The 15,355-nt window shown below is 33.3% G+C and overlaps 2 protein-coding genes across 2 annotated transcripts; one reads left to right on the top strand and one right to left on the bottom strand.

Moving 5' to 3' along the window:
- The first annotated feature begins 134 nt into the window (after positions 1–134).
- Positions 135–1,534, top strand: LOC149952464 (GPALPP motifs-containing protein 1). The gene is made up of 5 exons (XM_090168584.1): positions 135–726; positions 782–955; positions 1,023–1,118; positions 1,229–1,288; positions 1,343–1,534. The coding sequence occupies exons 1-5, from the start codon at positions 256–258 to the stop codon at positions 1,493–1,495; spliced, it is 954 nt and encodes a 317-aa protein (XP_090024710.1). The 5' UTR covers positions 135–255; the 3' UTR covers positions 1,496–1,534.
- On the bottom strand, positions 1,476–14,375 carry RasGAP1 (Ras GTPase activating protein 1). Its single transcript, XM_090168583.1, has 18 exons — positions 14,058–14,375; positions 13,399–13,721; positions 13,251–13,333; positions 13,031–13,184; positions 11,468–11,664; positions 11,237–11,390; positions 11,034–11,182; positions 10,858–10,972; positions 10,714–10,788; positions 10,344–10,652; positions 10,170–10,253; positions 10,038–10,108; positions 9,546–9,735; positions 9,316–9,476; positions 8,077–8,122; positions 7,885–7,990; positions 3,153–3,381; positions 1,476–2,713 (listed from the first exon to the last, which is right to left on the bottom strand). The coding sequence occupies exons 1-18, from the start codon at positions 14,110–14,112 to the stop codon at positions 2,656–2,658; spliced, it is 2,559 nt and encodes an 852-aa protein (XP_090024709.1). The 5' UTR covers positions 14,113–14,375; the 3' UTR covers positions 1,476–2,655.
- Between the last annotated feature and the right edge of the window lie 980 nt (positions 14,376–15,355).

Below are 15,355 nucleotides of genomic sequence, written 5' to 3'. Positions count from 1 at the left end.
TTTTTTTAACACTTTGATTGGTTCATTCTTAATATCACTGAAATCCTATTGGTTCAAAAAGTTCATTGTATAATAGTGTCACAACGTGGCGCTAAATACCACTTCTACAGTAATAAAGTAATTTTAGGATTAAAGGTAAAAGGTTAGGTAGCGTCGATGGGTAGCTTCCTCAAGCTCTAAATGTTATTGTTAACGGACTTCGGGCCTGGTGTAATTGATATTTAATTTTGTTTTGCTATTCATTACGGTCAAATAATGTCACGGAATATTGGTCCAACCCTTCCACCAGGCTGGGGTAAATCAAAAGAGAAAGATTCAGATAATAATGATGACCAAGACAAATTTGGCATTGCACCAACACCTGGTCCATTATTGAAAACCAGTTTATCTGATACTGTGGCAACAAGTCCAAGCCTATCTAGCAATTTGGAAAAAACTGAATATGGACCCCAATTACCCCCTAACTTTAACGAAACTGTTCCAGGCTTATATGGACCTCAATTACCACCGGATTTAACCAAAAAAACACATTCAAAAGTAATTGGACCAGCCCTTCCACCTGGTTTCAGTTTGCCTGTAAATGACTTTGAAGAAGATTCTACAGATGATGAATGTATTGGACCTTCTTTAACTGAATTTCATAATTTGGATAAATCAGTTGATATTAGTGTTGCTAAAACATTTGAAGATAGAGCCAAAAAAATGAAGGATAAGTTACTCTACAAAGTAACCATTGCTTGTTTTTTTTTGGGTACAATAAATTACCAATAAAAACTTTCAGGAAGAAGAAGTACAAAAGCGTGAAGAATGGATGACACAGTTGCCTGATGTCTTGGGAAATAAAATTGGACTTGGAGCTAGAACATTTAGCAAAAGATCTGGTCCATCTGCTAATGAGATGGATCGTTCCGGATGGACTGAAACACCGAAAGAAAAAGAAAAAAAAGAGCAACCTGTTAGTTTTAATAGGTCTAGATAAAATAAATTGTGTATTTAAATTATAAAATTACCTTCCAATTAAGGAGGAACTGGAAGAAGTCTATCGTAAACCAACACTAGAAGAATTGGCAACTCACTCCAGAAATTTAAATTTAACAAATAAGATTGAAAAATTTAATGTAAGCAATATTTTTGTCACTTGCATATGTGAACTTTTTCAAAATTTCTCAAAATCAGAACTATGTAATGAAACACATTTTGATATAATTGGATATTTTATTTTAAACAGGAAGCTAAACGGAAAGAATCCTTGTTGGATATTCATAAGAAAAATCTAAAACGCAAAGCAGTAAGTATGACTTGAAGCTATACAAGTTTTAGTGTATTTATTTAATTTTTGTAGAATCACGATAAAGAAAAAGAAAAAAGACGAGAATTTGATCGGGACAAAGATTTAAATATCCAGAAAATTGATAAAGATGGGGCCAATAATATCATTGCAAGGTCTAAAGTGTTTAACAGCAAATTTTCCCATGGGTCAAATCATTTCTTATAGCATCAAATAATTTAGACTGTAATCATACTTTTTTTTTTATAATAAATGCATTTTAATTAGTATTGCTTTATAATTTTATATGACTATTTTGCTTTTTTTCCTTCAATGTTAAAAACAAGGGACACACCCAGGTTAATTATTTCATACAAAAAACTTTCAAGTGTAAAATATTCATTAAAAGATTCCTCAATTGTTAATAATTATAATGCCATTGATATAAAGGGTTCAATTAGTTGTAATTATTATATATTGTTATGGTTAGGGCTATGAAATGAACATACTAAAACTGGGGTTATAATAACCTCGAGCTTTAGAGAAAAACATGTTAAAAGGAAAAATGTAAAATTTTTCAAGTATATTTAGGTCAGATTTGTGACACTAGTTAAAATCAGAAGCAGCATTTAGTACGGCAATCTTACAATGAGCGTTTCTTGTCATCTAGTAACAATGTTTTCTATCTCTGGATATAAAAATAAAAAGCTTTGCAAAATGCCAGAGAAAAGTAAGCATTAGAGCCTGCGATTTTCTAAAACATTTAAATCAATGTTATTTGTTAAGAGACAGAATGCTTGCTAAAAGATTTTGTACACAAAATACTCTACTGCACTTTAACTATTAGCTAAATTCTTCTCTAAGAAGAGGGTTAATGTGTAACAGATAAAACTTGAAATTTTACATGGCTCTTAAATAATGAAATAATCCCAGCAACAATACGGTTCGAGCATTGAATTGAGACTATGTGATTCTTTCATTCAGGAAAGAAAACATTACGATAATGGAATGTTAAGGATAATTCAACAAAAAATGAATATAAATAATTCCCATATTATGATAAAAAGTTTAAAATTTCTGTACAAATCACTTGTGAAGAAAATAGGTAACATGCGGGAATATCAACTAAACTCTAAATAAGGCTATTCTTTTGTTAAAAGTAAATGTATAAACTATCTATAGCTTTCGAAGCTTAATATACTATTTTAGCTATTATAAACATCTACAAGATATGTACAAAACACGTATATAACAATTCTTTACGATCTAACACAAATTTGCATACTGGTTGAAAAAAGTACATTTGGGTCTTCTTTAACGGCATTTCACCATGAATCACCAGTGACAAAAGAAAACAACAATTAAAAAAACCCACAACAAAAAAGGAGTCACTTGCAATTTTGCGCAAGCATCATGAGGTAGTTATCATCACCAATAGGAGCTTGCCTGTAATGAAGTTGGTAGATGTAATAATAATAATAATAATCAGCTAAGCTAATACCCAAGGAACCACACAGACCTAAGTCAACTAGTGACTTGTGAAGCCCATTAATGGTGGCCGGGTTAAATTGCGTAGGAGGGTGGTGGCAAGCCATGAGAGCCAACCACTCCTTACAGCTTGATGTAACTTTGTAATAAGCTACTATATTATTAAGGCTAACTTTTGAATATGTCCATAAGTAACAAATTAGTTTTTTGCAAAGCGATTGTTTTTGGATTTTTCGGAACAGGAACCAAACCAATACTAAGCCAGATATCCCCAAATCAGTATATTTCTAAAATATAATTGGAATTTTCCAACTATATATAATTCTATGACTTTTCCCTTACAATTAATTTAGGAAACATTTAAGTCCATAAAAATGTTTAAATCAGCTAAACTTACTCAGATCCGTATTTCGTTTGTCTACAAATATTCCTCAAATGTTGTTGGTGATCATGCTGGAGTTCGTGAACACACACCCTTAAAGCCACCAACGTCTCAAAGACTGAATTGCTATCTTCAATCACAAATCCAGATGTTGTTCCCCCATTGATAATTCTAGGACAAGTCCAACCATGAGGGGACAACTGCAGAGTTTCTCCATTATAGAACGAGTGATGTTCACAAGCTTCTACAAATTTTAAAGAAAGTAAAGACAATGTTTTTATTAGCGGTATGCGAATACCATTTTTTAGGGTACCAAGTCGAATATCAAATATATCTCAGTAAGCTCATTGAATACCAAATAGAGTATCTCAAACATCAAATAATTTGATCAAATTCTTTGGGGGCCTAAAATCTGGACCGGTTATTCGATAAAATACCAATTAGTTTTTCCAATTATTAAACTTACAATTAATTATTTGATTTTATAATATACCTAATATGTTTCATAAAGGTAAAAACAAAAGCACTTATTAACCAACATATTCCGTATATTTATTATTAAATATACTTTTTACTCTCTTAGACAGTTTTAGTACACTACTTGCCATTAATTTAAGAAATAAGAATATATCAGCTGGAAAATAGTGGTGTGCGAGTCTCGTTTTTTTCGCACCGAGTCGAGTTCGAGTTTCTAAAAATTTTCTTACCGAGTTCGAGTTCGAGCTTGAAAAACCTAGCGAGTTAACGAGTTTTAAAATTACTCTTTTTCAAAGCTTCGAGTGCTTCGAGTTCTTAACGAGTTTTGAAATAATAACGAGTCTTAAACATTTTCTAATTAAAGGAACTTCAAAAATTAAACAAATTTATTTGTTTTCTTAATTACAGAACCTTAACTTTCATGAGAATTTTATTTCCTTAAGTTTTCATTTTTTAGAAGGTTTTGATGGATTAGACATAGTTGTTGAACATGGTCAGGCAACAATGATTCTCTCCTATTGGATACTGTGTAGCCACTTGCTGAAAAGATTCTCTCGCTAGGTGTGGATGAAGCTGGCACTGCTAAAAATAATCGAGCTACCTTGGCTATATTAGGATAATCAACATGTTGATGCACCTTCCACCATTCATACACACTTGACTCTTTGCGAATTGGCTTTTGTTCAATATACCCAGCAATTTCATCGCAGACCAAGTTCTTTTTAGAACTTTTCGTTTTGGTATCTAAAACATTCCACAAACTTTGACTTTCATCTTTGTCTAAGTCATCTTGACTATCTGTATCATTATCCTCTGCATCATTTAAAAGTGTCAGTCTTTCAATTTCATTCGTGAGCAGCATGATGGCTTTCTTTTTAACGTGGATTGGCAAAAGAATTGCTTTATATCTTGGATCAACGAGCATGCTTAATATATAATTTTTGTCATTTCTAAAGTCTTTAAACCTTAATTTTAGGGATTTGAGAAATATGTCAGGGATATTTTGAGCAAGTTCCTGTGGCAATGAAGACTGTCTTTCTAGTTCGGCTTGCAAACAGTGGAGAACCGGAAAAACCATTGATGAGGTTGGGTAGTCTTCTGCGCTTAAATGTGTCGTGGCCTCTTGAAAAGGTTTAAGAACTCTAATAAGATTTCTTAAAATCTTTCACTCCATACTTGTTAAAACATCGTGATCCGTATCAAGTTCAGATAATGCTAGTGTTACTGGTTTCTTTAGTTCCAATAGCCTTTCTATCATAAAATAAGTGCTGTTCCAGCGAGTTTCCACGTCTTGTATGAGTTGTTTGGGCCTCACAATACCGCAATTGATTTGTTTATTATTAAACTTCGTAGATGCTACTGAACTTCTGTGGAAGTACCCAACGATTTTCCTACATTTCGTTAAAACTGCATTAATTGGTAGTGCTGTTCCAGTTTGTTCCTTGAAGCCTTCCCAACAACCTTTAATGGCCAACTGAAGGGAATGACAAAAACACGGAACATGTATCCAGTTCGTGTTTCTTATTGCTGTTACAACATTAGCACCATTATCCGTCACTACAAAAATGCGTGTTATTTCTTGCAGCTGGTCAATTTCGAATGAATCCATTAGACCACTTATGGCATTACGAATGTTCACTGCAGTGTGCTTTTCATGAAATGGCATTACAGCAAGAGTTAAGCAATACGCCTTAAATTCTTTCCCAATAAAGTGACAAGTCAAGCTCATGTAGGACACTCCAGTCTTGGCTTTTCAGAAATCAGTAGTGAACGCAATTCCGTATATCCCTGCAGTGGCATCTTCTTTTAGCTGAGCTTTTATCTTCGTAACTAGTTCGTTATACAGATTTGGAATGTGAGTCCTACTAAATGATGTACAACTTGGTATTTGGTATCTTGGTTCTAGATTATCTATCAGTCTTTTAAATCCAGTATATTCTACAATAGAGTACGGTTGAAAGTCGAGTGCTATCATCTCTGCAATCAATCTTGTAGTTGTTTGGGCCTTGGGGTGATCGCTACCAAATTTCTCTTTAGCTGGGATAAAATTTTCCAGTGGAAATTGCTGCAATGTAGGTTTTGCTTTAGATTGTTCATTACAATGCTCTAGATACTTGTCATGGTGTTTGCTTTTCAAATGAGTTCGCATACTAGATGTATTTTGACTTTTGTAATTAATATTGATATTGCATAATTGACACTGGGAAAATCCATTCTCAAGATCTTCAAAGTACTTCCATATTAGACTGGTTTTCCTTCGTTTTAATTTTGGCTCACTTGAACTAGCATTTAATTGAGTTTCTTCTTCATTTTCAGAGTTGAAATTAACACTTTTATCATCGCCAGATTCCTCCATGACTATTGACTAACTAATAACTACACTTGTAAGCTGCTCTATGCATGACTGTTAATGTCGAAAAAGTCTTTGTAGTTTGCTGAAACTAAAACTAAAACCTGTTTAAAAGCTACACGTGAAACATGCGTCACATGGACCAATAGCTTGGGCAGAAAAAATGACGTCATTTTTAGAGGAGCCAATTGACAATAGGAATTGTGATGTCATTTAAACTCGATAACAAAAAACACCCGATAACACTTAAACTCAATAACAAAAAACACTCGATAACACTTAAACTCGATAACAAAAAACTCTTAAAATTACCTAACGAGTTTTACCGAGTTTGACCTTGGAAAACTTTGAACTCAAAGCTCCACGAGTTTCGCGGCAAGGCTTATCGAGTTTCGAGCCGAGTACTCGAACTAGAACTCGATTCGAGCACTCGATTAAAACGAGTGCTCGCACACCCCTACTGGAAAATGAAAAAAAGTGCTATAAAAGTAGTCTAAGATTTTGGTGTTACTTTCATTTATCTCTCATAACAGTAGTGCATATAATAAAATCATTGTAAAAGACAGTTCAGTGCACTGTAATACCATTTTATTCTAATTTTCCATGAAAAAAAGTTTTCAAGAGCATATCTGAATGTTTCTTTTAATTTTACTTGATACATATGATATTTTCTATCACAAATCGAATATCATTGTTTTTTATTTGTTTACACTTGTAACCCCCTTTCTAAATAAGGTACGATCTAGCTTCTGAAGTCTGGCGTACGTGGCGGAGCAAATCAAATAAAATATTACCATTAGTTAGTTCATCGAGAATTTTCTTATAAGTAAAGGTTTTTCCTGAAAATATTTAACGTATTTAATTTAATTGGCTTTGTTTTAGGTGATATTGGCCGATAACGATATTAGAAAAATAGGCCAATATATCAGTGTATCCCTAAAAAATTCTGGAAGTTACAGATCATTTCCGTAATAAAGTCAAAAGGAGATGTCACAGTCAGGCTTCTAAATACAGTGCCGTCACTTATTTAAAGGATAATGCGATCTATTTTTCTTATTTAGGCGGGAAAGCTACCATTTTAGAGAAATGCTTGGTAGATATTTGGCCAAACTATTTGATATTTGGCAAATTGTCAAATACTTTCTACACTCATTCTCAAATACTGAACATTTTGAAGCTGTATTCGATTTGACCGAGTCTTTGATTTGATATTTGGTCAAAATAATTCGCACACCAAGGGATGCACCGATATATTGGCCCATGGGCACCCGCAGGGGGGTGGGGGAGGCAGACGCTATAAATGCACTAATAAAGGTATGACGTTCCTTCTCACTTTGGACTAAGTCAGTATCGAACAATAAGGGCTCAAGTGAAGCCAATATTGGCTGATACCAGTATTGGAAAAATATTTTAAGAAAAACATTTAAAAATAAGAAGATTCTCGATTAACTAACTAATGATAAATTTTATTTAATTGGCCGCGCCACGTACGGCAGAATTCAGAAGCTAGATCAAACTTTTTTTAGACAGGGGTTTACGAGTGTAAACAAATAAAAAACAACGATACAACGATATTCAATTTGTGATAGAGAATATGTATCACGTAAAATGAAAAGAAACATTCAGATATGCTCTTGCAAACTTAATTTCATGAAAAATTATAATAAAATTATATGACAGTGTACTGAAACATCTTTTACAATGATTTTAACATTATACACTACTGTTATGATAGATAACTTTGTTAATATAGGCCGATATTACCACCAATATTATCGGCCACGAATAGCTGATAAGCCCGATATATCGGCTGTACCGATATCGGTGCATCCCTATGCACACCCCTAGTTATTATTAATAAAAATGAAGTTAATGCAGAAAAACTAAAATGGTAAATATAAATTGTAAGAGTCTTCTTACCCCTAAGTTTATCCAACGTATCCATGTGAGACAAAAAAATGGTGTGCATTCTTTCTATCTCCCTATCGGAGTCAATACAAACTCTAATATCAGCAGGCACAGAAGCCTATCATGGAAGGTTATTAATTTAACAATAAATAAACGGGGAAGATTTTTTTTTTAAAACATAAAAAAAAATATACTTATAATTACCGTGACAGGGCAGCAACCAGGTGTAATTTCTTGCTGTTTTTTACAACTATTGAGAAATATCAACATTTAGTGATACCAGTAGTATTTAATATACCTCTTCCGCGAGACTTATTCCTCTACCTATCTTGCTAATGTTATTCGCTTGAAACATGTACAGGCTCTTATTGATTTAAAAAAAAATGTTGGGGAAGAAAAAAATAGTGTAGGACGAAGACATATTAATTTTTTAATAATATTGCCTCAGCTAAATATAGTTTATCAACATGTATGCAGTGCAATTTTTACATTTTACATCTTTAAGTGTTATAAGACTCAGTATATTTGAGCAGTGATGCTGCGTACACATTTGCAATTTGGCAGGAAATTCGTGCCCAACAGAAACTTCATTGAGCATGTAAACGTACATGTTTAATTTCAATGGCCTAGATAGGTACTTATCTCGTAAGATATATTATAAACTTAACATAACATGAAATTCAGCCAAAACAAGTTTGGCTATAGATAAAGCCTTTGCTAAAATAAAAAAAAGGGCACCTGAAGTTCTTGACACAAATAACAACACACAGAGGGTTCTCAGAGCATTTCAAAATATGTGGTCAATGTGGAAAGAGGCTAATAGTTTAAAATTAGCATTGGAAGAATATAAATCAAACCATAAGGGGATAATAAACATAAGTATGGCACAGAATGAATTCGGTTAATGATAGTCTGTCATGGAGTGATTGCGAAATACGAAGTTTACAAACAGGAAACTCATCCCTTTGGCAAAATAGTTGGTTAGTTTGATGGCGAGAAATACGAGAGTTAACGCGTTTAGGTTTGAAATTTGAAAAAAAAACTAACTTCTGAAATGGAGTCAGTGTTTAAAATAGTTATTTTTATCTTCCCATTCAATAATTCATAATTATTTTAAAAAAGTAAGCGTTAATAACACTTTTGAAAGTATTTCAATTTGGCTGGTCCATTGAAAAATCTGCCAGCGGACCATCGGCGATTTTTTGGGCTTCCTCCAAATGCTAGGAACAGTTCGCAGAGAGTTGTCAGTCCGTTGGTACGTAATGGTTTACGTTGTCATTGGCGAAACAGACTATCATTAAAAAATTTGCATTGGGTGAATAGGAAGTGTCATACTTATCTTTATTATCCACTCATGGTCAAACTTATATATTTTGTTACTAATAGTTAAAATGGAACAGGCCAAAGGCTGTTAAAGCAGATCATAAAAATAGAACAAATCACCATAGCCAATGTCCATTTATATAGGCAGCGGGATGATATTCCTTCAGTCTTTTGTTGTTGCTCTGACAAACTTTGGTCAGGATGTCAATCCATTCCTTTTCTTCCACACAGTTATTCGCCTGAATATAGAGAGCTCGGGATGGCTGGATGACTTGGAACATCTAACATAAAATAAAATCCTAAACACACAAAGGGAAACGAGCTTTGCATAAAATTGTTTAGCCAAATACATTTTTCATTTTGAAGGACTCTTCTTGGAGTTTCTCAACAGCTAATATTTGATCGATTGGAATTCGACAAAGTGCAGAATCTTCTTTCGTCTTGGAATAATAAAACTCTTGGGTTGTTAAACAAAAGTAACGACGCTTGAAGTTCTTAATGCCAAATCGTTTGCGACCTTGGGCTCTTTTGATCATTACCCTAAAAAAAAGTTTTAAAAATCAACGAAATTGCAATAATATATAGAATAAAATAAAAGTCTGTTAAAGCCAAACCAATTTTACTGGACAGGTTTATTAAGTGAAAATGGATTTATGAAACTAAATCTTGCAGTGTACAGGTTAACAGCCTTTTCAACAATTAACACACTGACAGAAAGAACAACTTACCAATTACTATAACAAAAACCTTCACGCAGCGATAAGAGTTAGTAATGATTTAAAATTCACACACAATAGAAAGAAGAGAGAACAGAGTTTGAAAATAAATTTAAAAATATTTACCCTTCTTTTAAAAGAATTGGTACTGTGGAGGACGTCATGTACATAGAACCTGATGACACTAATTCCAGGAACTGAAAACAATAAAATAGCACATTATACTAAAATAAATGAAAATTGCACAGGGATACTTACAACTCTCACAGTGTCAACTGTTTTGTCAGTAATAAAGTCTTTGTATAAGGCCGCCATGTAGTCCTCTTTAAAAATTTGTGTTGGCTAAAGAAATAAAGACAATATAAATGAAAAAGATAACTAGCATTTTGTGGTCATTAATAAAAATAATTACGATAATAAAACGATAATTACAGATTTTGAGCAGACTACATTCCCTAAACTCTGAATGGTTTTTGAGATCAGCGTCAAAGTACGATTTATTTGACCATCCACAGGTTCAGAGCTAAGCTCAAACAATTTAGGTCCCAAAATGGCAGGGGCAAAAAACCTTAAAAACACAAATCCCGAGACTACGGAATATCTGACTTCCATGTGTTGAGGAAAATACGTAATTGCTAATTGTTTTAAGGCGGCAAATACTTCCATCATGACCGGAGGGCAGGAGAGAGCTGAATTTGTTATGGCACGGAATAGACGGTCAACGTAAAGCCTCAAATTACTCTGGAATTTTCAGAGTTAGTTTTAAAATATAACTTTGCATTATTAAATGAATTATACTTACCATATTGTTTTCTAAAGATTCATTTTCCTTAAGTTTAGAGGGATCTATTTCACAAGGTTTCCTTTCAGTTAAAATCTAGATAAAGAACAGTTAAGTTTATTAAAACGAGGAAATGTATAAAAAATTCCCAAAAAACACCCTTACAAGTTCAATGGTTGACCTGAGAGTTTGATGCAAGTAATGCATCCCAGCTAATTTCATAAACTCATCCATACATTTTGATACCAAAGTATTACCCCGAAAAATTGTGTTTGGATCTCTAAAAGTGACAAAAATATTTTTAACTTAATTAAATCATTTCAATAACTAAAAACACTTACGTGACTTTAGAAATTTCTTGTTCGGCGAGAGCTTTAATCAGATCTAGTATTTTCCCTTCATGCATAAACACTTTCACTAATGGTTGGGCAGCATCTACTTTGTTCTGAACTACTTCACCGAGAATATACGCAGCGCTTGACGTAATTGGCTGTAAATTCATAATTTAATCAAACTGACATTATACAAATACAGCACTGTTTACCTTGCACTCTACAGATTTAAGGATTAACCTCCTTAAGGGATCGTAAAATTGACTAGAAAAAACATGGTCGGATGTGTAAAATATTTTGAGACGCAAGGAACCAAGCTCAGTCTTTGGTATTTTCATTGATAAATCCCTTGGTTTAAGGAAATACCTAAGCAAAATTAGAGAATATAAATGTTTAACTTAAGATTTTAAAAGCATAAATATTTAGCGCATATTTGCTCTCACCAGGCATCGTGACCTTTCAATAGGTCCAGACCCTGTAGAGGGATTCTGACTTCACCCATAAATACATTTCCAAAAACCCCACTAGAGTCGTGCATAACAGAGATCTTTATTTCAGTCGAAGAATTTATCTCTTCTTCAGGAGATTTAGAATAGCGCAACCCTTCTTTCACAGCACTACCACTATTCCTCACAGGAAGCTATTAAAAATGAAAAAATTTAAATAAGATTAAACTAATATAGGCCGATATCGTTATTTAACTGATTCTGATACAGATTTTGAGAATTTACTAAGAATGATTATTTGAACGATATAGGAGATTCAGGAAATCATCACCAATGCCAAACTGATTATTACCGATACTGATTATCTAACCGATTATTACTAGGGGTGTAAGAGTCCTGTTTCTTAGGTTTAGTCTTGGAAAATTGGACTTGCAAGCCTTAGAGTTCAATTTTGCAATACTCATTCGAGTCTTGGAGTCTATAGGAAATGGATTTTAACTTTTTCAAGGTCAATTAGAGTCCAAATTTTGTAATAGTCATATTCGAGCCCTAAATTTTATCCTAACCATTTAAAATCAGAAAACAATATCTTAACTAATTATTCATTATGTATTTAACTAATTATAAAATTTATATGACTAATTTGAAATTTCCAACTGGTATTAAAAAATTACAAAATTCTTGAAAACTAGAAGTGAAGAAGTGAAAACTAATTTTTTTTATTACTTTTATTGGGTATTTATCACTTGACGTGAACCAATTAATCGTAAAAATCGCAGTATTAGTATTAGGGTGTTTCAAAAAAAATGCAAATATCGAAATGTTTTGGTGCACATTGATTTTCTTGTTCATTTTGGTCGGAAAATGACCCAGGAAAAATTTTACGTAAATTCATTAATATTTAGGACTGCCTCAACGAGCTAAAGTTTTACCATTATAAACAAACCCATTTATAAGCAAAAAATAATTATGTCACTCAAATACTTTAACTGAACGAAATATTTACTATTTATAATAATAATAATAATAATACTTTTTTTATTTTGGAACAATAATAATAATATTACTTACTTAAGTTTACACAGGGTTTATTATAGTAATAAGTACCGGTACACAATAAAATAATTGGCAGAAATCCCCACAAAACCAGGTCCTAACTTGTGATTTTCAGCAGTTATGACCTGGTTTAGTGGGGCTTTCTGCCAAATATTTTATGGTGTACCGGTACTTATTTCTATAATAACCCTTGTAAAAACTTAAATAAGTAATAAATATTAAATTTTTCGTTCAAGTAAAATAAATGAGTGACAAAACTGATTTTTGCTTATAAATGGGCTAGTTCATAGAGGTAAAACTTTACCTCGTTGAGGCAGTCCTAAATATTAATGAATTTACTTAAAATTTTTCGTGGGTCATGTTCTCATCAAAATGAACAGGAAAATCCATGTGCACCAAAACATTTCGATATTTGCATTTTTTTGAACCACCCTAATTAGTATCCCATATCAATATCATATCAGTTTCAGCCCATCACTAGATTAAACTAAAAATATCAGTTACCTCGAAACAAAAACTTTCATCAAATTGAGGTGCTACAGTTTTTTTCTTGATTTTTGTTCTTTTCGACTCGTGTTTGTTATTGTGACAAAATGAAATAACAACATAGGGATCGCACGCATTGTTTATTATTGTTAAATCACTGCATTCTAACACCCTGAAAATCAGATTCTATTTCTCGTATCAAATTTTTTTTTAAACTGTAGGATTCATACAATCTTACCTAACTATTAATCTATGAGAATATGACCCATTACTGGAAGCCTTAATGTACTGATCTTGCTTGATTTCCATATGAACTTTACCCTTAAAGAAAGTTACTTGTTAGAAAGCAAGTGACAATTACAATTATGACAGAAAAAAAAAGGTACTTGAACTTCAGAATCTGCATCAACATTAAGAATAGGAAACCAATGGTCTTTTCCATTATACTTGTGAAGATTTTCCCTCTTTATGGCGACTTTTCCCAAAACTTTATCCTTATTAACAGTACGTTCCCGATCATAAAGGTATATGGATAGGAAGCGAAATTTTCGAGGAACTTCAAATTGAAACTCTTGGCAATACAATGGGCTCAAAGTCTTTTCAACTGTGCTTGTTCTAAATATTTCTTCTTGATCCAGACTGATTGTGCAATACGTGTCTCGCTGCCCCACTGATCCGTGACTTCTGGGAGTTAAATTCTTGGCTTCACCTAGAGGATAAAGACACTGGCTTCAGCGATGAACAATTTGACCTTCAATGTAGATTTCTACTTGAATTTCCATATTATTTCACTTCCTCTCACGCCTTTCCTGTTTTAGACTACCATTACCCATTTAAATGGCCAAACCCAAACATACACAGGATTCCAGGAAGCCATTTTTCGTTTTCCCCGATTTTACATAAAAAATACTGCAAAGGCTTAGATCTTGTCTTACTAATTTAAAGGCTACACAACTTACAACACAAGTAGGGTTACATAATATACGAAAATATTGATCATTAACTAATATTGGTTCATAAAATAAAAGAATCAAAGCATTATCACCTATCTTGATTCGTAATTTTTCTTCCACTCGAACCCCGCATTCGCTGAGCGCCATCCTCAAAACAAATTAGTCTTTTCCCTCACTGCCAACAGTACTGTTGCTTCTGTCACTAACATTACCACATTGTTATTAAATGTCATACTGCAAATAATCCTCAAAATCTGTGCATAATGCTCGAAATAACCGTGGCGTATTGAGGCTCGGCGTCGAAGAATAATGTAATATCTTGGTAAGATTAACGATCATAACACAATTGGTCTACTAACAGCGGAGATGAGGAACATTAGTAAACCGGGCAAAATTCGTCTTTAACCCTCTCATCAAAGAATCAAAGATAATAATATAAACCTCGTGCCTGTGGGCCGTGCTCGTACTCTATAACAGAGAGGGTAAAGTCGCTATGAGAGGCGCCTCTTTCGAAAAAACACGTAATAATATTTTTGCCGCAATAGCGTCCATAGGTCCCCATTGACAGAGGGCGCCACTTGCATTGCCAGTGTGCTCGCGCGCGTTTTGAAGACGCGTTTTTGACGACGCAAAAATATTTTGACGACTTTATTAAAGTTTTCAATATTCCAGGGCCAGTTTGTTCAGCGAAGAATTGTTTGTCAGCGAAAACAAAAAACTCTCGTTTATCATTTTTCAAATTTCCGAAAGAAAAAGACCGGTAAATAAGCGAAGTTCTGCAAAGCCAAGGACATTGCTCTGAAGTAGACTTGGAAATTTGTAAATCAATTGAAAGCATAAACCTACTAAAGCAAACGGTTTTAAGTTACATTTCATGGTATTTAATCCACCGATGCTTTTCACATCACCAATGTTTATCTTGTCTTGGTCAGCTTAAAATTGAAAATCCAATGATTGATCCTACCAACATTCTCAGTTATTACAAAGCAAATAAAACAGAGAAAAACTATGCTTTTGGTAACCTTATTGTACCAACAGAAGCATTCTTGAAATTTGTAACGCAGACCAATGAAGTTTTTGACACCAGTTTTCAATTACTGTCTCATATGACAAATGTAAGAGGCCGCTTAGAAAGATTTATAACACGACGTATTGAAAAAAAGTGGTTTGTTGCTCCAGACAATTCATCATGCGCAGCTACATTTCAAACCATGATAGGTTTTTTCATTGAGTTTTGTATTCACAGCGCACTGAAAAAGCAAGATATCGACCATGAATATGCGAAATCTCAGAAAAGATTAGACAGAAAATTGATGAAAATTCAACACTAAATACATACCCAGGAATTTCCAGGAAAACCATTTTTCAAATAATTTCATCCTCATTCATA

Source organism: Leiobunum rupestre, chromosome 3 (genome assembly GCF_980474605.1).
Source record: "Leiobunum rupestre chromosome 3, qqLeiRupe1.1.hap1, whole genome shotgun sequence".
Taxonomy (NCBI): Eukaryota; Metazoa; Arthropoda; class Arachnida; order Opiliones; family Sclerosomatidae; genus Leiobunum; species Leiobunum rupestre.
This window is presented reverse-complemented; position numbering and strand designations above follow the sequence as displayed.

What these genes read in the sequence shown, in the direction of transcription:
- LOC149952464 (XM_090168584.1), top strand. Translation starts at nt 256, where the DNA reads ATGTCACGGAATATTGGTCCAACCCTTCCACCAGGCTGGGGTAAATCA. An exon ending in AGGATAAGTTACTCTACAAA is followed by an intron (nt 727 to 781) that starts GTAACCATTGCT and finishes AAAAACTTTCAG; the next exon opens with GAAGAAGAAGTACAAAAGCG. An exon ending in ATAAGATTGAAAAATTTAAT is followed by an intron (nt 1,119 to 1,228) that starts GTAAGCAATATT and finishes TATTTTAAACAG; the next exon opens with GAAGCTAAACGGAAAGAATC.
- RasGAP1 (XM_090168583.1), bottom strand. Translation starts at nt 14,112, where the DNA reads ATGGCGCTCAGCGAATGCGGGGTTCGAGTGGAAGAAAAATTACGAATC. An exon ending in AGTCCTTCAAAATGAAAAAT is followed by an intron (nt 9,477 to 9,545) that starts GTATTTGGCTAA and finishes ATTTTATGTTAG; the next exon opens with ATGTTCCAAGTCATCCAGCC. An exon ending in TACGTTGGATAAACTTAGGG is followed by an intron (nt 3,382 to 7,884) that starts GTAAGAAGACTC and finishes TAAAATTTGTAG; the next exon opens with AAGCTTGTGAACATCACTCG.